The sequence below is a fragment of the Apteryx mantelli genome, chromosome 10 (genome assembly GCF_036417845.1).
Source record: "Apteryx mantelli isolate bAptMan1 chromosome 10, bAptMan1.hap1, whole genome shotgun sequence".
Classification (NCBI taxonomy): Eukaryota; Metazoa; Chordata; class Aves; order Apterygiformes; family Apterygidae; genus Apteryx; species Apteryx mantelli.
In genome coordinates this window covers 220,665-232,795 of record NC_089987.1, presented here as the reverse complement: position 1 = coordinate 232,795, position 12,131 = coordinate 220,665, and the positions used below count along the sequence as shown (strand labels likewise).

The 12,131-nt window shown below is 40.3% G+C and overlaps 1 protein-coding gene and 1 non-coding gene across 5 annotated transcripts in view; both read left to right on the top strand.

Moving 5' to 3' along the window:
* AP1G1 (adaptor related protein complex 1 subunit gamma 1) overlaps positions 1-12,131 on the top strand; it is a 45,170-nt gene that overhangs the window by 19,112 nt on the left and 13,927 nt on the right. For all 4 annotated transcript variants that reach the window (XR_010885265.1, XM_067302258.1, XM_067302257.1 and 1 more), the window contains exons 5-11: positions 224-320; positions 2,731-2,807; positions 6,784-6,879; positions 7,405-7,485; positions 7,761-7,859; positions 8,257-8,312; positions 9,215-9,328. Coding sequence is in view for 3 of the 4 variants with exons in the window: in XM_067302258.1 (XP_067158359.1) it covers positions 224-320; positions 2,731-2,807; positions 6,784-6,879; positions 7,405-7,485; positions 7,761-7,859; positions 8,257-8,312; positions 9,215-9,328 (620 nt within the window). In the remaining variant the exon portion in view is untranslated. The remainder of the gene's footprint in view (positions 1-223; positions 321-2,730; positions 2,808-6,783; positions 6,880-7,404; positions 7,486-7,760; positions 7,860-8,256; positions 8,313-9,214; positions 9,329-12,131) is intronic.
* On the top strand, positions 10,797-10,883 carry LOC136992901 (small nucleolar RNA SNORD71). The gene has a single exon (XR_010885341.1). It is a non-coding gene; the product is annotated as a small nucleolar RNA SNORD71 (small nucleolar RNA).

The following is a 12,131-nucleotide window of genomic DNA, read 5'->3' as shown; positions in this document are numbered from 1 at the left end:
TGGGCACTAACCCCAATCTTTTGGTGTTTGTTTTTATTTCTAAATCTTTTCACATCAGTCCGAATGATGCTGTTTGGCATTGCTTCTAGTACTGAGATAGAATATTGTATCATGAACCTTTGTGTTTCATGAACATTGTGATAGTTCCCACTGTGTTAGGTGTTCTCAAAACATATATCGTTGCCATTGTAGTGTGTGCTAATGGAGCTGTTTTCCTTCACAGGCAGCATTGTGTGCTGTTCATGTCATTAGAAAGGTGCCTGAACTCATGGAGATGTTCCTGCCAGCCACCAAAAACTTGCTTAATGAGAAGAATCACGGTAATGTCTGAGACCCTGCTTAGCAGAGCTATGCCATTCTTTATAGGATGGCACACCTGCTACCTAAGCTTTTTGTTTAGAGGGAACTTTTGAGGGGTAATTATATGATGTGTTTCTTCATGTTGCTAGGCAGTGAAAGCAAATGTCATTCAGAAGGTGCATATGACTGTGCTACTTAGCAGGACTTTACATGGCATAGGTGACAAAAGGAACTCTGTCTTTTTTTTTTTTTTTTTTTTGAAATGCTTCAGAGCAGACAGAAACAGGAAAAATTGATTTTTATCCAAAACACTGCTTAAAGGGATTTTATTAAAGTATATTGTTTAATTTGTTGTGTGTCTTCTGTTAGCATAACACTATAGGATTCTTCAGCATCGTTCTACCTCCAGGTTATATTTGTTCAGTATGCAGAAACAGGTTTCTTGACTACCAAGATTGCACACTCTGCCTGAGACATGAAAAAACAATTCTTGTCCCTGATGTCTTTCTTTATAAAGATAATAATGAAATTCCTAACTGAAATGAAACAAAATTCATCAGGCATTCCCAGGACTGAGATACCTATAGCATTGTCAGGAAAAAGTCTTTCCTCAATGCTGTTTTTGATCAGAACATCATCATAAAATAAATTGTCTCTTTAATAATCTTTTGCTAGATTAGGCTTCTGTTTTAATACATTTTTTGTACACATGCTTCCAGAAAACTATTTAAAGAAGATTAGCAAAATTATTAACACCTTGACTAATTTGGGTCAGCCCAGTGCTCACTTCCCAAAATCTTTCTCCTGTGTCACATCTACAATGAGCATGTGCCTTAAGAAAATAGGTGGGTATGCTAGGAGTCTTGCAGTAGATGTTTGCAATGCTGGAAACCCATTACTGGGAGAGATTCTGCCTCTCAAGCCAGGGTAGTTGTAACTGCAACACTATTAACATGCCAAATTAGCTTCCTGAGAAGCTGTTAATTCCATTTTTTTTGCTGCATGTGTTGTGCATCTTTGAGGTACAGGACAGTTGACCTGTGGAGTGTGGTTCATGGGTGTGGGACTAGTTTATCTTGATTTTAAATGTGCTGATCAGAACCCTTAGTCCAGGCACTGTTTCAGATAGGCAGTGTTTTGTAAGACTTTTTGTTAATAGATGATGCCTACATGGTCCACCATGGTAGTATAACATCCTCTGTCTTTGTTATTCAACCCTGAAAGGCAGAGAGCTGCTCTTTTCCTCTTTAAAAATGGGAATAGAAGCACTGAGTGATGGAGTGATTTGCCCAACTTCTTTTAGCCTTGGCCAAGGAAAGAATTGAGTCTAGGCTCACCTGAATCCAAGAACTGGATCATCCTTTCTGCTTTCCTCATCCTTAAAATCAGCTTCTCCTTTCCAACAGAGTCTTAGTGGTAGGTTTTGTGATGGGCTTTCTCTGAAGCACAATATATATGAAACCCTTTCAGCAGTCTTTTGGGAAGCCTCGCTTTTGGGAAGTGTCAGTGTTAAGAAAGCTGCGACACAAGCTATAGGTACTTGTGTACCTCAAAACAGACTTTGGATAGGACCTGCAATGGATGAGAAACCAGCATAGCTTGTGGAATATGAATGTTTTCTTTCCTGTAGAAAACACCGTTTAGTAAGCAAACTTCCAGTCTTTTTCTGAATCAGGAACTCTCAGGTACAGGCTTGGCAGCTACAAAAAATAGATAACTGAAAAATAATGTATCCGAGAGGAAAGATATCTGTGTTTCAGCTGAATGTGAGAGGAAAATAATGCCTATTGTTGAAGGTCTGTACCTTACAAGTTTATATCTCACTAACTCTAGTTAGTTAGCATTAAATTCTAGTTAAATTGTTTGTAGCTGGCATGCCTTTTCCAACTGTTTTCAGAGATGCTTTAACTGGGTTCCATTAAGGCAGAACACACAGCAGCTGGCTGGCTGTGTACACATGCTGGCTTCCCCAGTCTTTTTGCAGACTGAGGTCTGGGACCCTCTAAGGAAGGCCCAATTCAGATCACTTAAGGTTGGCTAGGGCCCTGAAATCAGAAGAGAAAACTAGGAAGCATGAGGAACCAAGCATCTACAAGGCAATTAGCACATTTTGCCCCTTCTGGAATCTTGTGTTTGCATGTCAGTTACCATCTGTGTATGTATTTAATATGGAAGTTGCTTCAGACAAGGTCAGTTTCTCTCCTCACTTTAGCTCCTGCTCTAACACATGCACACACAGCTGTCTGCTTTCCCTTAGGCACAGCTGCAAGTGCAAGTATCTTTTGGGGCAGATATGTTGGATTCAAGCAGGGTATGTTTTGTATGACTTGTTGTTTTCCTCTGGTTTTTGTCATATGCCTGAAAATTGTCATATGCACTGAAATTATGTTTTAAATACAGATTTTTTTTTTTCTTTCCTCTGGCCTTTAGGTGTTCTTCACACATCAGTTGTCCTCCTCACAGAGATGTGCGAGAGAAGCCCGGACATGCTTGCGCACTTTAGAAAGGTAAGTGCAAACTGTAACATTGAAGAGTTAATGTTTGTGGGTGTTTTGTTTTGTTTTTTTTGACTGATGCATCCTCTTAGCCTTCCTAGCAAAGTCAGAGCACACATGTTTTTTAATAAAATCCTTATACTTATTTGAGTGAAGAATTTGATGATACTGTCTGCTTATTTTCAAAATAAAAAATTTAACACCATATACAAAACCATCAAAATCTTTATATCTGGGAGTTTTGGGTGTCTCTAGCCATAACCTCTACAAGAAGGTGGTAAGTTATGAAACATCACTCTTAAGACTGTGTAGTATGAAACTCATACTAAAGTTAGGATTACAGTATCCTCTTTGACTGAGGTCCTCTTTTCTAGCTTTGCTAGGTTTTTTTTGCTCTTTATAGATAATTGCATAGTGGTATTAGGGATGACACATGTATTACATAAAGAAACAAAGATGAAAAACTGAGGCCCAGACTGACACTTGAATGCCTTAACCATAGGCATACAGTTTTATAAACTCAGGTCAAAAATATCAATGGAAGTTCTGGCTCTGTAGATACCTCATCTCTGGTGCATGCTGTGTTAAGTCACTTCCCCTTTTAACTTAAGAGCTTGAGAGTCAACATCATTTCTCCTCCTCTGATTAGGAATTTTTTTCTTCCCTCTTAGCATGTACTTCCTTATGCTGCTTGCTGTAATTTGCTTTGCAGTATTTATTGCCATATTAGAGAGTTCTAATAGAAGAGCATCTGAAAGTGTTGTGATTCTAATTTTGTGGCCAAAGAAGGAACTAGAAATTGAACAAAACTGATAGAATGGAACTGGCCAATTGCTCCTCTTAAAAGTCTTGAAGGTGCTTATTTATTTGCATGTCCACTTCTTCCTTTGGCTTGTCTATGTCATTAGGGATTTCAAATGATACATCCTCTGATGCATCTTGGCACTTTAGCATGCATCTTCCCTTGCCCAGATTGTATATGTCAGGAATGAATGTGAAAGTGTCACTGGAGCCATCTTGAAGGTACCTATCCCTTGCTCACTTAAGATGATAATCCTGGGAAAAGAGAGAAGAGCTGAGTCCACAGCCTTTAGATACATTCTTTTCTAGCTATCTCTTGTGGTTGTTTATGCTGTGAATGGTATAACACTGATCTGTCCCTAATGCCTGCTTCGTCTGTTTTGTCCCTTTTGTCTGTTTGGAATCCTGCTGTGTGTTAGAATGAAAAGGTAAGAGTTAATTCTTCTAGATGGTGCATGCTTGCATTGAATCTGTAGAGACTTCTCTGCCTCTTGTGAGGCAGTGCCTGTTAATGCCACACTTCTGATTAATGCCATAAGCTAATCAACTGTACTTGTCTAATGCTTTTTGTGTTCGGATCTCGTCATTAAACTTCCATACCTGTGGCAGCCCTGAATCTCAGTTGTGGCCTTCTCCAAATGTGAGCCTGCTTTCCTCAAGCCCTCTCTCATTTGAGGAATACTAGGGAAATTCTTGTACACTTGCGCACTATACCTCTGGGCTTTCTTCTTACCATAAACTGGGCTTTATGTCTTGCCTGCAACATGGGCCAACTTTGGGCAATTCCTTTATAAGAAGAGAGCAGGAGAGGCAGTTACCTAGCCACTTGGAAGTGGGTTCACTGTGCTGCAAAGGGCTACTGGGTACAGCTCCATTGTTGATATTTTCTGTGGGTGCAATTTGACTGTAGAGGATAGGTGGGGCCTTCAACTGATCTCCATGGCTGTAATGTTTCCCTTTGTTTGTCATGTCCTCAGTCCTGATAATACTGCTGCATGTAAGAAGGCAAAGAAAATGTTAATCAGGGTTCCAAGAATGCTCCAGAAGGTCACTCCACTCAGGTGTTACTCTGTCTTGAGGAAAGATGGTGCAGCATCCTCTGGTTTCTTCTTGAAACAGGCAATACAAAATTCATGGTTTCTGTTGTTTGTATGCTTTGTGAAACACATTTTCAGAGGAGTATGTGACTCCTGAAGAGCAAAGGTAGGAATAAAAAGAGACTGGTTTCCTTCTTGTGCTGCACCATGAAAGCACGGGATATTACTCCAGGAAACATTGCCCGCTTAGTATGCCTACGTGCAGCTGTTGGGCTCCATAAATCACACTGTGCTCTTGGCAACTGCCACTACTATCTGTCCCAAAACTGAAGCACCGTCTTGATTTGTTGTTGTCAGAAATGGCAAACTTTACTATAGGAAATCTCTGATCTGGTAGAAATTCACTGTTAATGCAATCCCTGATTCATAGTGAGTTCCTTAGAGTGCAGGAGCAGCCAGTCTTGAGGATGGGGAAAAATCCATTAAGTCTTAGGAGCAAATTGCTAAGAAGTTTGTGTGTGTGTGGGGGGGGGGGTTTGTTGTTGGTGTTTTTTTGTTTTTGTTTTTGTTTTTTAGAGCATGCTTTGATAAACTGTAATTGTCCTGCATAAAATGAGTTGAGAGAGAGAATGATGCTTATGCTGGTGCCAACCATGCTCCAGGAATGAAAAATCCACTTAGTGCAACCACCACAGCACCTCTGTGTGTTCTATAACCTCATCTCCAGACACTGTCTGGATTATTTTAATAATATGAGTACTGAAAGGAATGGAAGAAACTTCCTATAGGAAAGAATAAAACTTGGAGAGGTCTACAGCTGTACTCCACCGGGAGTGGGTTTTCTCTTACAGCTCAGTGAGAGTTAGTCCAGTTTCTCTCATAGGCTTAAGGTTTTTCATAGTATGTGTTGGCAGTGGGTTTCTGTTTCATCCAGGACCACTTTTGTATTCACAGCTGCTGTGAAGGTTTTTTGCAGATTAATATTAGGTTTGTTACAGCTTGCCTCGTTAATTGACTGACGTATTTGCCACATTCTGCCCTAAACCGCTTGCTGGGCGTATGCTCGCTATTACAGAGCAATTCTATTATGCTTCTTCTGAATTGCCTTGATGGTTGAGGCACCCTCAGCTGGAAATGCCTAAGGTGGAAGAAGTTAAAACAAACTTTTGCAAACGGATGGCATTTCTTCAAAGCTGTGTCCAAGTCCTGAAAAATAACTTACTCCTGTGGAGTAGATGTCTACCAGCAGATCAGTGCAATCAACATCTGCGGAATCTGAACTTCTTTTTAAAGTTTTCAGCCCTCCCAGTTGGAAAGAAACTTTAAATATAAGCAGTGTAAACTGATGTGATTTTGTGTTCCCAAGTCTGGCAGTAGCGCACACAGTAGCAGTACTTCAATCAGTTTTTCTGCTGTTATGCAGAACGCTTCTAATGGCTGAACCAAAGAATTTGGGTCAATTTAGTATTGCGGCTCTTGCTGAGAAATTTGGGGTGAAGAGGAGGAGAATAGACCCTGAAACTACTTGCAGGGAAGGAGCAGCCTAGCAATAGAGCCCTGGGGGAAGGTTAGGGGAAAATCCACACTCTGCCCTATTCAGGAGCTCTTGGAGAGGAAGCAGAACACTAAGCTTTTCTTTCTAGAAACTAGGTTGATGGAGTGTCGAACTTGAAGCAATCCTTAACAATTTATCCATAGAAGCACCTGAAAGGATCAAATCTCTTGGCTATGCCTGGTGCTCCACACAAGTAGATGATACGTGCTATATGGAGATTTGCTGGTGTAAGAAAACTCCCAAGCAAGGCCCTGGAATGATCCCATTCTGATAGTTCCAGTAGCCCCCCTTTTCATGAGAAGCTGAATTTCTTGAGTTGGTACTTCTTGAGCATTGCCTGTTGCACACTGGTAGATTTAGTACTTTAAAGATATAATTTGGTACTCAGATCCCAACTAAATTGTATATAGATGTTCTCTAGCTGAGTTGTGGGTATTTATATAAAATCTTCTCTAAATGTGCAGGCTGAACTTTGTGGAAGAATCTGTAAACTGATCTTGCATCTAAACATATGATTTGATTTTGGACCCTTACTTCAAAAATTAGAAAGAAAAAAAACCCTGCTAGGTAAACTTTCTGACAACTCTCTTCACAGCTTGTTCCCCAATTAGTTCGTATTCTGAAGAACCTTATCATGTCTGGATACTCACCAGAGCATGACGTGTCTGGGATCAGTGACCCCTTTTTGCAGGTAAGAACTGATGCAAAGTGTAATCTGTAGCTTTAGTTCTAGTAGTACTGTGTTTTGAGACTTAGGTATGGTGAGGTATTTACGTGAGGGCAGCTGTGTTGGTTTTGAGATGATGTCCTTTTGTCAGAGCTGACTGTGCAAATGCTCTTCATCCACCTCGGTGCGAAGACACTTGGCTTAATTTAAGCAGCAGTGGTCATGCCCTATCATTTTGTGAAAAATTATGGTAGAAGGAGAAAGAAACAATACCTGTGTTGGTCTTTGAGATTGTGCCTACTGGGTAGTGGGAATACTCCTAACAGTTCTGGGCAGTGGGAGAAAACATAAGCATAGCATAGGTCTGTACTTTCTGGTAAAGATCTTGTTGAGGATGGAACCAAATCCTCATTTTGCTTTTGAACAGAAAGTCAGGAGCTTGTCTTGCTTCTCTGCCACTCCTCAGGAAGCATACTGGACATTTAATGGTTCTCCCATGTAAAGCACTTTCATCCAGTGAAGTTTCCTTTGCTTTACTTTGTGACATAGGTGCGAATCCTGCGGTTACTAAGAATTCTAGGGCGAAATGATGATGATTCAAGTGAAGCAATGAATGATATACTTGCACAGGTGAGGTTTGCAAGGTTGATAATCAGCCTAAACTTTCCCTTCTCATTTCTTGCTAATTTAAATTTGGCATCACTGGGGAGGAGACAGCTGCTTGCAGTGCTGGGGTGAATTTTGTCATCAGAGATGTGTGTTCCTAGGCATCGCTGCTTGTTTGCCAAAGGTCAGCTAGTTTAGCTGCCTGTTCTGCAGAACAGCACAAAAGGGGTCTGGGTAGTGTTCATTGGAGTCATTTATGTTGTGGTTTTTTTTTTTGTTTTTTTTTTTTTCCCCTCCAGGTTGCCACTAATACAGAAACGAGTAAAAACGTGGGAAATGCTATCCTCTATGAAACTGTGCTGACTATTATGGACATAAAATCTGAGAGTGGACTGAGAGTAAGTTGCCTTTGCCAGGGCAATTTTTTTTTTCCAAGCTTGTATTAGAGGAAGTAACTTACCTAGAGGACACATGAGGCAAAGTTGTTTCACCCAAAGGTAGCTGCATGATTGGCTCTAGATAAAACTGTAGCATTTGGGAAAATTAAAAAAAAAGGGGGGGGAGGGGCTGGAAAAACCCTTCTGGAGACTGTTCCCTTGAGTGCAGGAGAGAGCCCATGTTGTGTTTGTCTTGGCTTTGCTTCTGCTTAGCCAGCCTGTGGAGTTCTTTGTGTTATGCTTTTGGCCAAGAACCCCAGTGGTAGTTTTGACATGTTGCCTTTAAAAGTCATCTTGAAATAGTGATGAAGACTAGCAGCCTTCTCTGATCACTGACATTCCCTAACTCTTTCTGCAGGTGTTAGCCATTAACATCCTAGGCCGTTTCTTACTAAACAACGACAAAAATATTAGGTAAGTTGTATGAAGCACATTCTGGCTATACCCAGTTAAAATTGCTTGAGAAGGAATTAGGCAAAGATTATGCTGAAGTAGAGCTTCCTAGGAGAGTGTTGGGAAGTACAGTTGGTGGGATTAGTATCACTGAGTTTTGGTGGCTGTGGTGTTTTTTTTGTTTGTTTTTCTCTCTCAGCACATTCTTTTCTCTGTCACAGTCTTACTGTGGCCCTGCCCTCCTTAGCTGGTGAATCTGAGTCCACAATCTAATTCTTAGTGTGTGGTTTCTTAGTCTGGACCAGAGGGTTTTTTTGCAATAGCTTGTGAATCTCTTGCCTTGTCCCAGCTGGTCTCTGGGAGCATTCAGTTCAGGGTTGTCATTGGAGATCTGACAAATTAGCTAAAAAGTATGTTTTTTCTGATTGCATACAGTCAGCAACAAAGAGTCTGTTTTGTGGTTTTGAAAGGGTTTGGTTACTCTGAATCTGGACACAGAATTTATTGCAACTGCCAGAATGAAGTACCGTCTCTGGGAATTTTGTTTGCAAATCATGGTACAGGTAGAAGGTTCTAGCCTTTCAGAATTGCAGCTCACATGCTGATTTCAGAATGTGATCTGAGGAGTCTAACACTTAATTGCCTACGCTTTCCAAAATATTCTGTGAAAACAGGGCAATTGGCATGAGCCCAGAAATTGGGACAAATGCTTGTCTGGGCAGCAGGGTACTGTTAGGTATTTTACACTTCTGTGTGGTAACTGTCCTTTGGAGAGGCCAGGCAGTCCCCTGGAAGACTTCCATTTGTTCTTGAATACAAGAGAATTCCATTCTTTTACAAAAGACGACTAAATTTGGGGAGGGGTTGCATAGAAATTGCATGGCTGCCGTTAAGTGATATTTTACCTTATGTCCTTATCCCAGATATGTAGCTTTGACGTCGTTGTTGAAGACTGTACAGACAGACCATAATGCAGTACAGCGACATAGAAGCACGATTGTGGACTGCCTGAAGGATCTTGATGTCTCCATTAAAAGGTAATTGAAATATCAGTGAAAGACTCAAGACTGACAACCTATGGAAAGTGAGCAGGATGTAGAAGAAAACAAAATTAATATTGGAGTAGTATAAGGAAGGCTAGTATTAATGCATAGCATGGTTCCTACTTCAAAGAGGATGATGAGAATGTGCCACCACCTTCATGGGGAAGCTGCTTGTACGTTTTAAGCATCTTGGATTGGAGGAGGAGAAGCACTGTAGTTTGGTCTGCCTGAGTTTTTCCAAAGTGGAGTCAGTGGAGACTGGATTGTGTGCTCACAAGAGGATGCAAGGCCTCTGCTAAAGCATGGTCCTAATGATAGCTACATTGACCTGCTCAGCATTTCTCCTCTTTTCCAGATGAACAGGCAGTGCTACATTTGTTCAGAAGCAATGTTATGCCATCCAAATAAGGGATGCTAAATTAAATATATGTTAGAAAATGGTAGAATTTAGACTTGTTTGTTCAGGTCTTTTGCTTACAAACCATTTCCTGTTGTATATGCTTGATGTTCAACTGTCATTTAAATAGGGATATGTTGGTACTTCTCTGGCCAGTGGGAGAGCTTGCAACCTGGTACATCTCACTGCTGCTCACTACAGAAAGGCTTTTTCCTGATGCTCAATCTAAACTTCATCTGTTTTCTCTCATTGCTTTAGTTATGTTCCTTTTATTCATGATCCCTAAAAGTTTTTTACTCATGAAATCTGACTTTCTCCTGTTTCTGTCAGACATTCACAGATTGTCTTGTAATGCTTGTTCTCATTTTTTACCAGCTTCTGTGGAGTTCCTGCTGCTCTTAATTTTTCTCCTAAATTGAGTCTTTCAGCCTGTTGATTGCTTACTCTTTCTTTCAGAACTCTCTTCTGCTCATCATTATTCTTTCTATGACTGGTGATCTGAGTGCAGTGCACCATACAACATGTGTCAGAGTGATAGGGACTGTTGCATCCCTGTTGCATCTTGTGGAATATGTCTGCTGCAGGCCAAAATTTCACTAACCTCTAGTCACGTTACGAATATACTTTTGTTTCTTTCAAAATTGCTGCTCATCCTCTTTTCTCCACCATGTCAAACAGTGATTAAATGTGCCATAGATATTCATGCTTATAGACCTTTTTCAAATTTTGCCTCTGTTAATCTCTAGATTTTAACAATGCTGCTCAGTCTTTCTGATTTCTTTCCTATTCTGGTCATATTAGATCTTTCTGCTGAACCTTAGCTTTAATCATCTCGTGATGTTGTTTTGTAATCTAGCTTTACAATCGCATTCCATCCCAAAAGGTAAATTTGCATCTTACATGCTGAGCAAGTCAGACTGTTGCTGCTGTTCTGTGCCAGAGCCTGCATGAGGCTGTGGAATAGAAAAGCCCCACTTAGGTTTTGGATGGAAGGTTGCAAAAGCATTTTATTGGTGCCTGCTAGGAAAACACAGGTATGCTGAAAACAATAGAGCTTCAAGTCTGAGTGCTGTTGGAGGATGAAGCCTTTGAGTGATCCATCGGCAGAGCATGATGTTGCCATGCTGACACTCGTGCTGCTGACAACGCACTGGCCTCATTGAAGCAATATGCTGGGTGGATATCAGAGTCCCCAAGGAGCAAGTTCCAGTGGCTGGGACTTTATGGAAGGACATGATTCTCTACCTGGTTTTGGTTGTCATCTGAAGCATTTCCTGTTCTATCTTCTTTTAACCATTGTAGTGTATGTTTGGTCTATGTAGTGTAGTTCAGAATGACTTTGGCCTTTAATTCAAGTCTTGTCTGTCTGCTTACTATGATCAAATTACATGATTAGTAATTTTGTGACAGAAGTGAATTCTGTAATATGATTGAAGGTCAGCACTATGTGTTGAGATAAATGCCCCGTGTTAGGATTGCAGAGGACCTCTGTGCACCTGTAGTGTTGATTCATTTACTATAATATGACTGAAAAATTATGCATAAACATGAAACTCGGCAAGGTTAGGTGTAAGGAGTTGGGAACTGATTGGAAGAATGAAAGCAATTCTAGCAATTCACCCAGGCATAGGTGTAGATGATAAAAGGTAACAATTTAGTCATGTATTTCCACCCTAATTCTGAGCACCTTTTAAAAAAAAAAAAAAAAAAAAATTCTCTCTCTAGGTCACTAAGTATTAGTTTGGGAAAAAGCTGAGTAACGCATTTACAATTCACAGTATTGTAGAAATACTTCTTACTACAGTAGTAGCTAGAGAGATGCTAAAAAGCAGCACAAGCTAGATGTCTTCAGATTTTCAAGAACAAATAGCTTGTGCCTAGTATCATTGGATTGGACAATATGTCTGGTGTATTTTGTTAATGTTTCATGAACACTGGGAAAATCTTAAGCAGATAGAAAAAATTACTGTTTCCATGTAGTGGCAGGTTGGCTAGCTTGATACTGGAGCAAGACGGAATCAGTGGGACTGCTTGTAGGCTTGATGCCAGTAAGTATGTGGCAGGATGGAAACCTAATTTGTGTCAGTCAACGTGATTTTAATGAAAACTGAGGTTAAATAGATTTTGAAATCTGATTTGTTTAGAGGTAGAGAAAGTATATAAATTATGCAATAGACTTTAGGCCATTTCGCATAATCTTTTGCAACATTGTTTTACAACAAAGACTACGCAATCATTGTACATAAATAGTTCAGAAAGTGGCTAGATGATTTTCAAAAGCTAATTGAAATGGGAGAGGAAATTTCTAATGTGCTATAAGAATCTTATGTGTTCTAATAGCCAGTCCCAATGACAGGCAGAGAATAAAGTTCCTGACAGTATGGAGGGGACACAATTTGG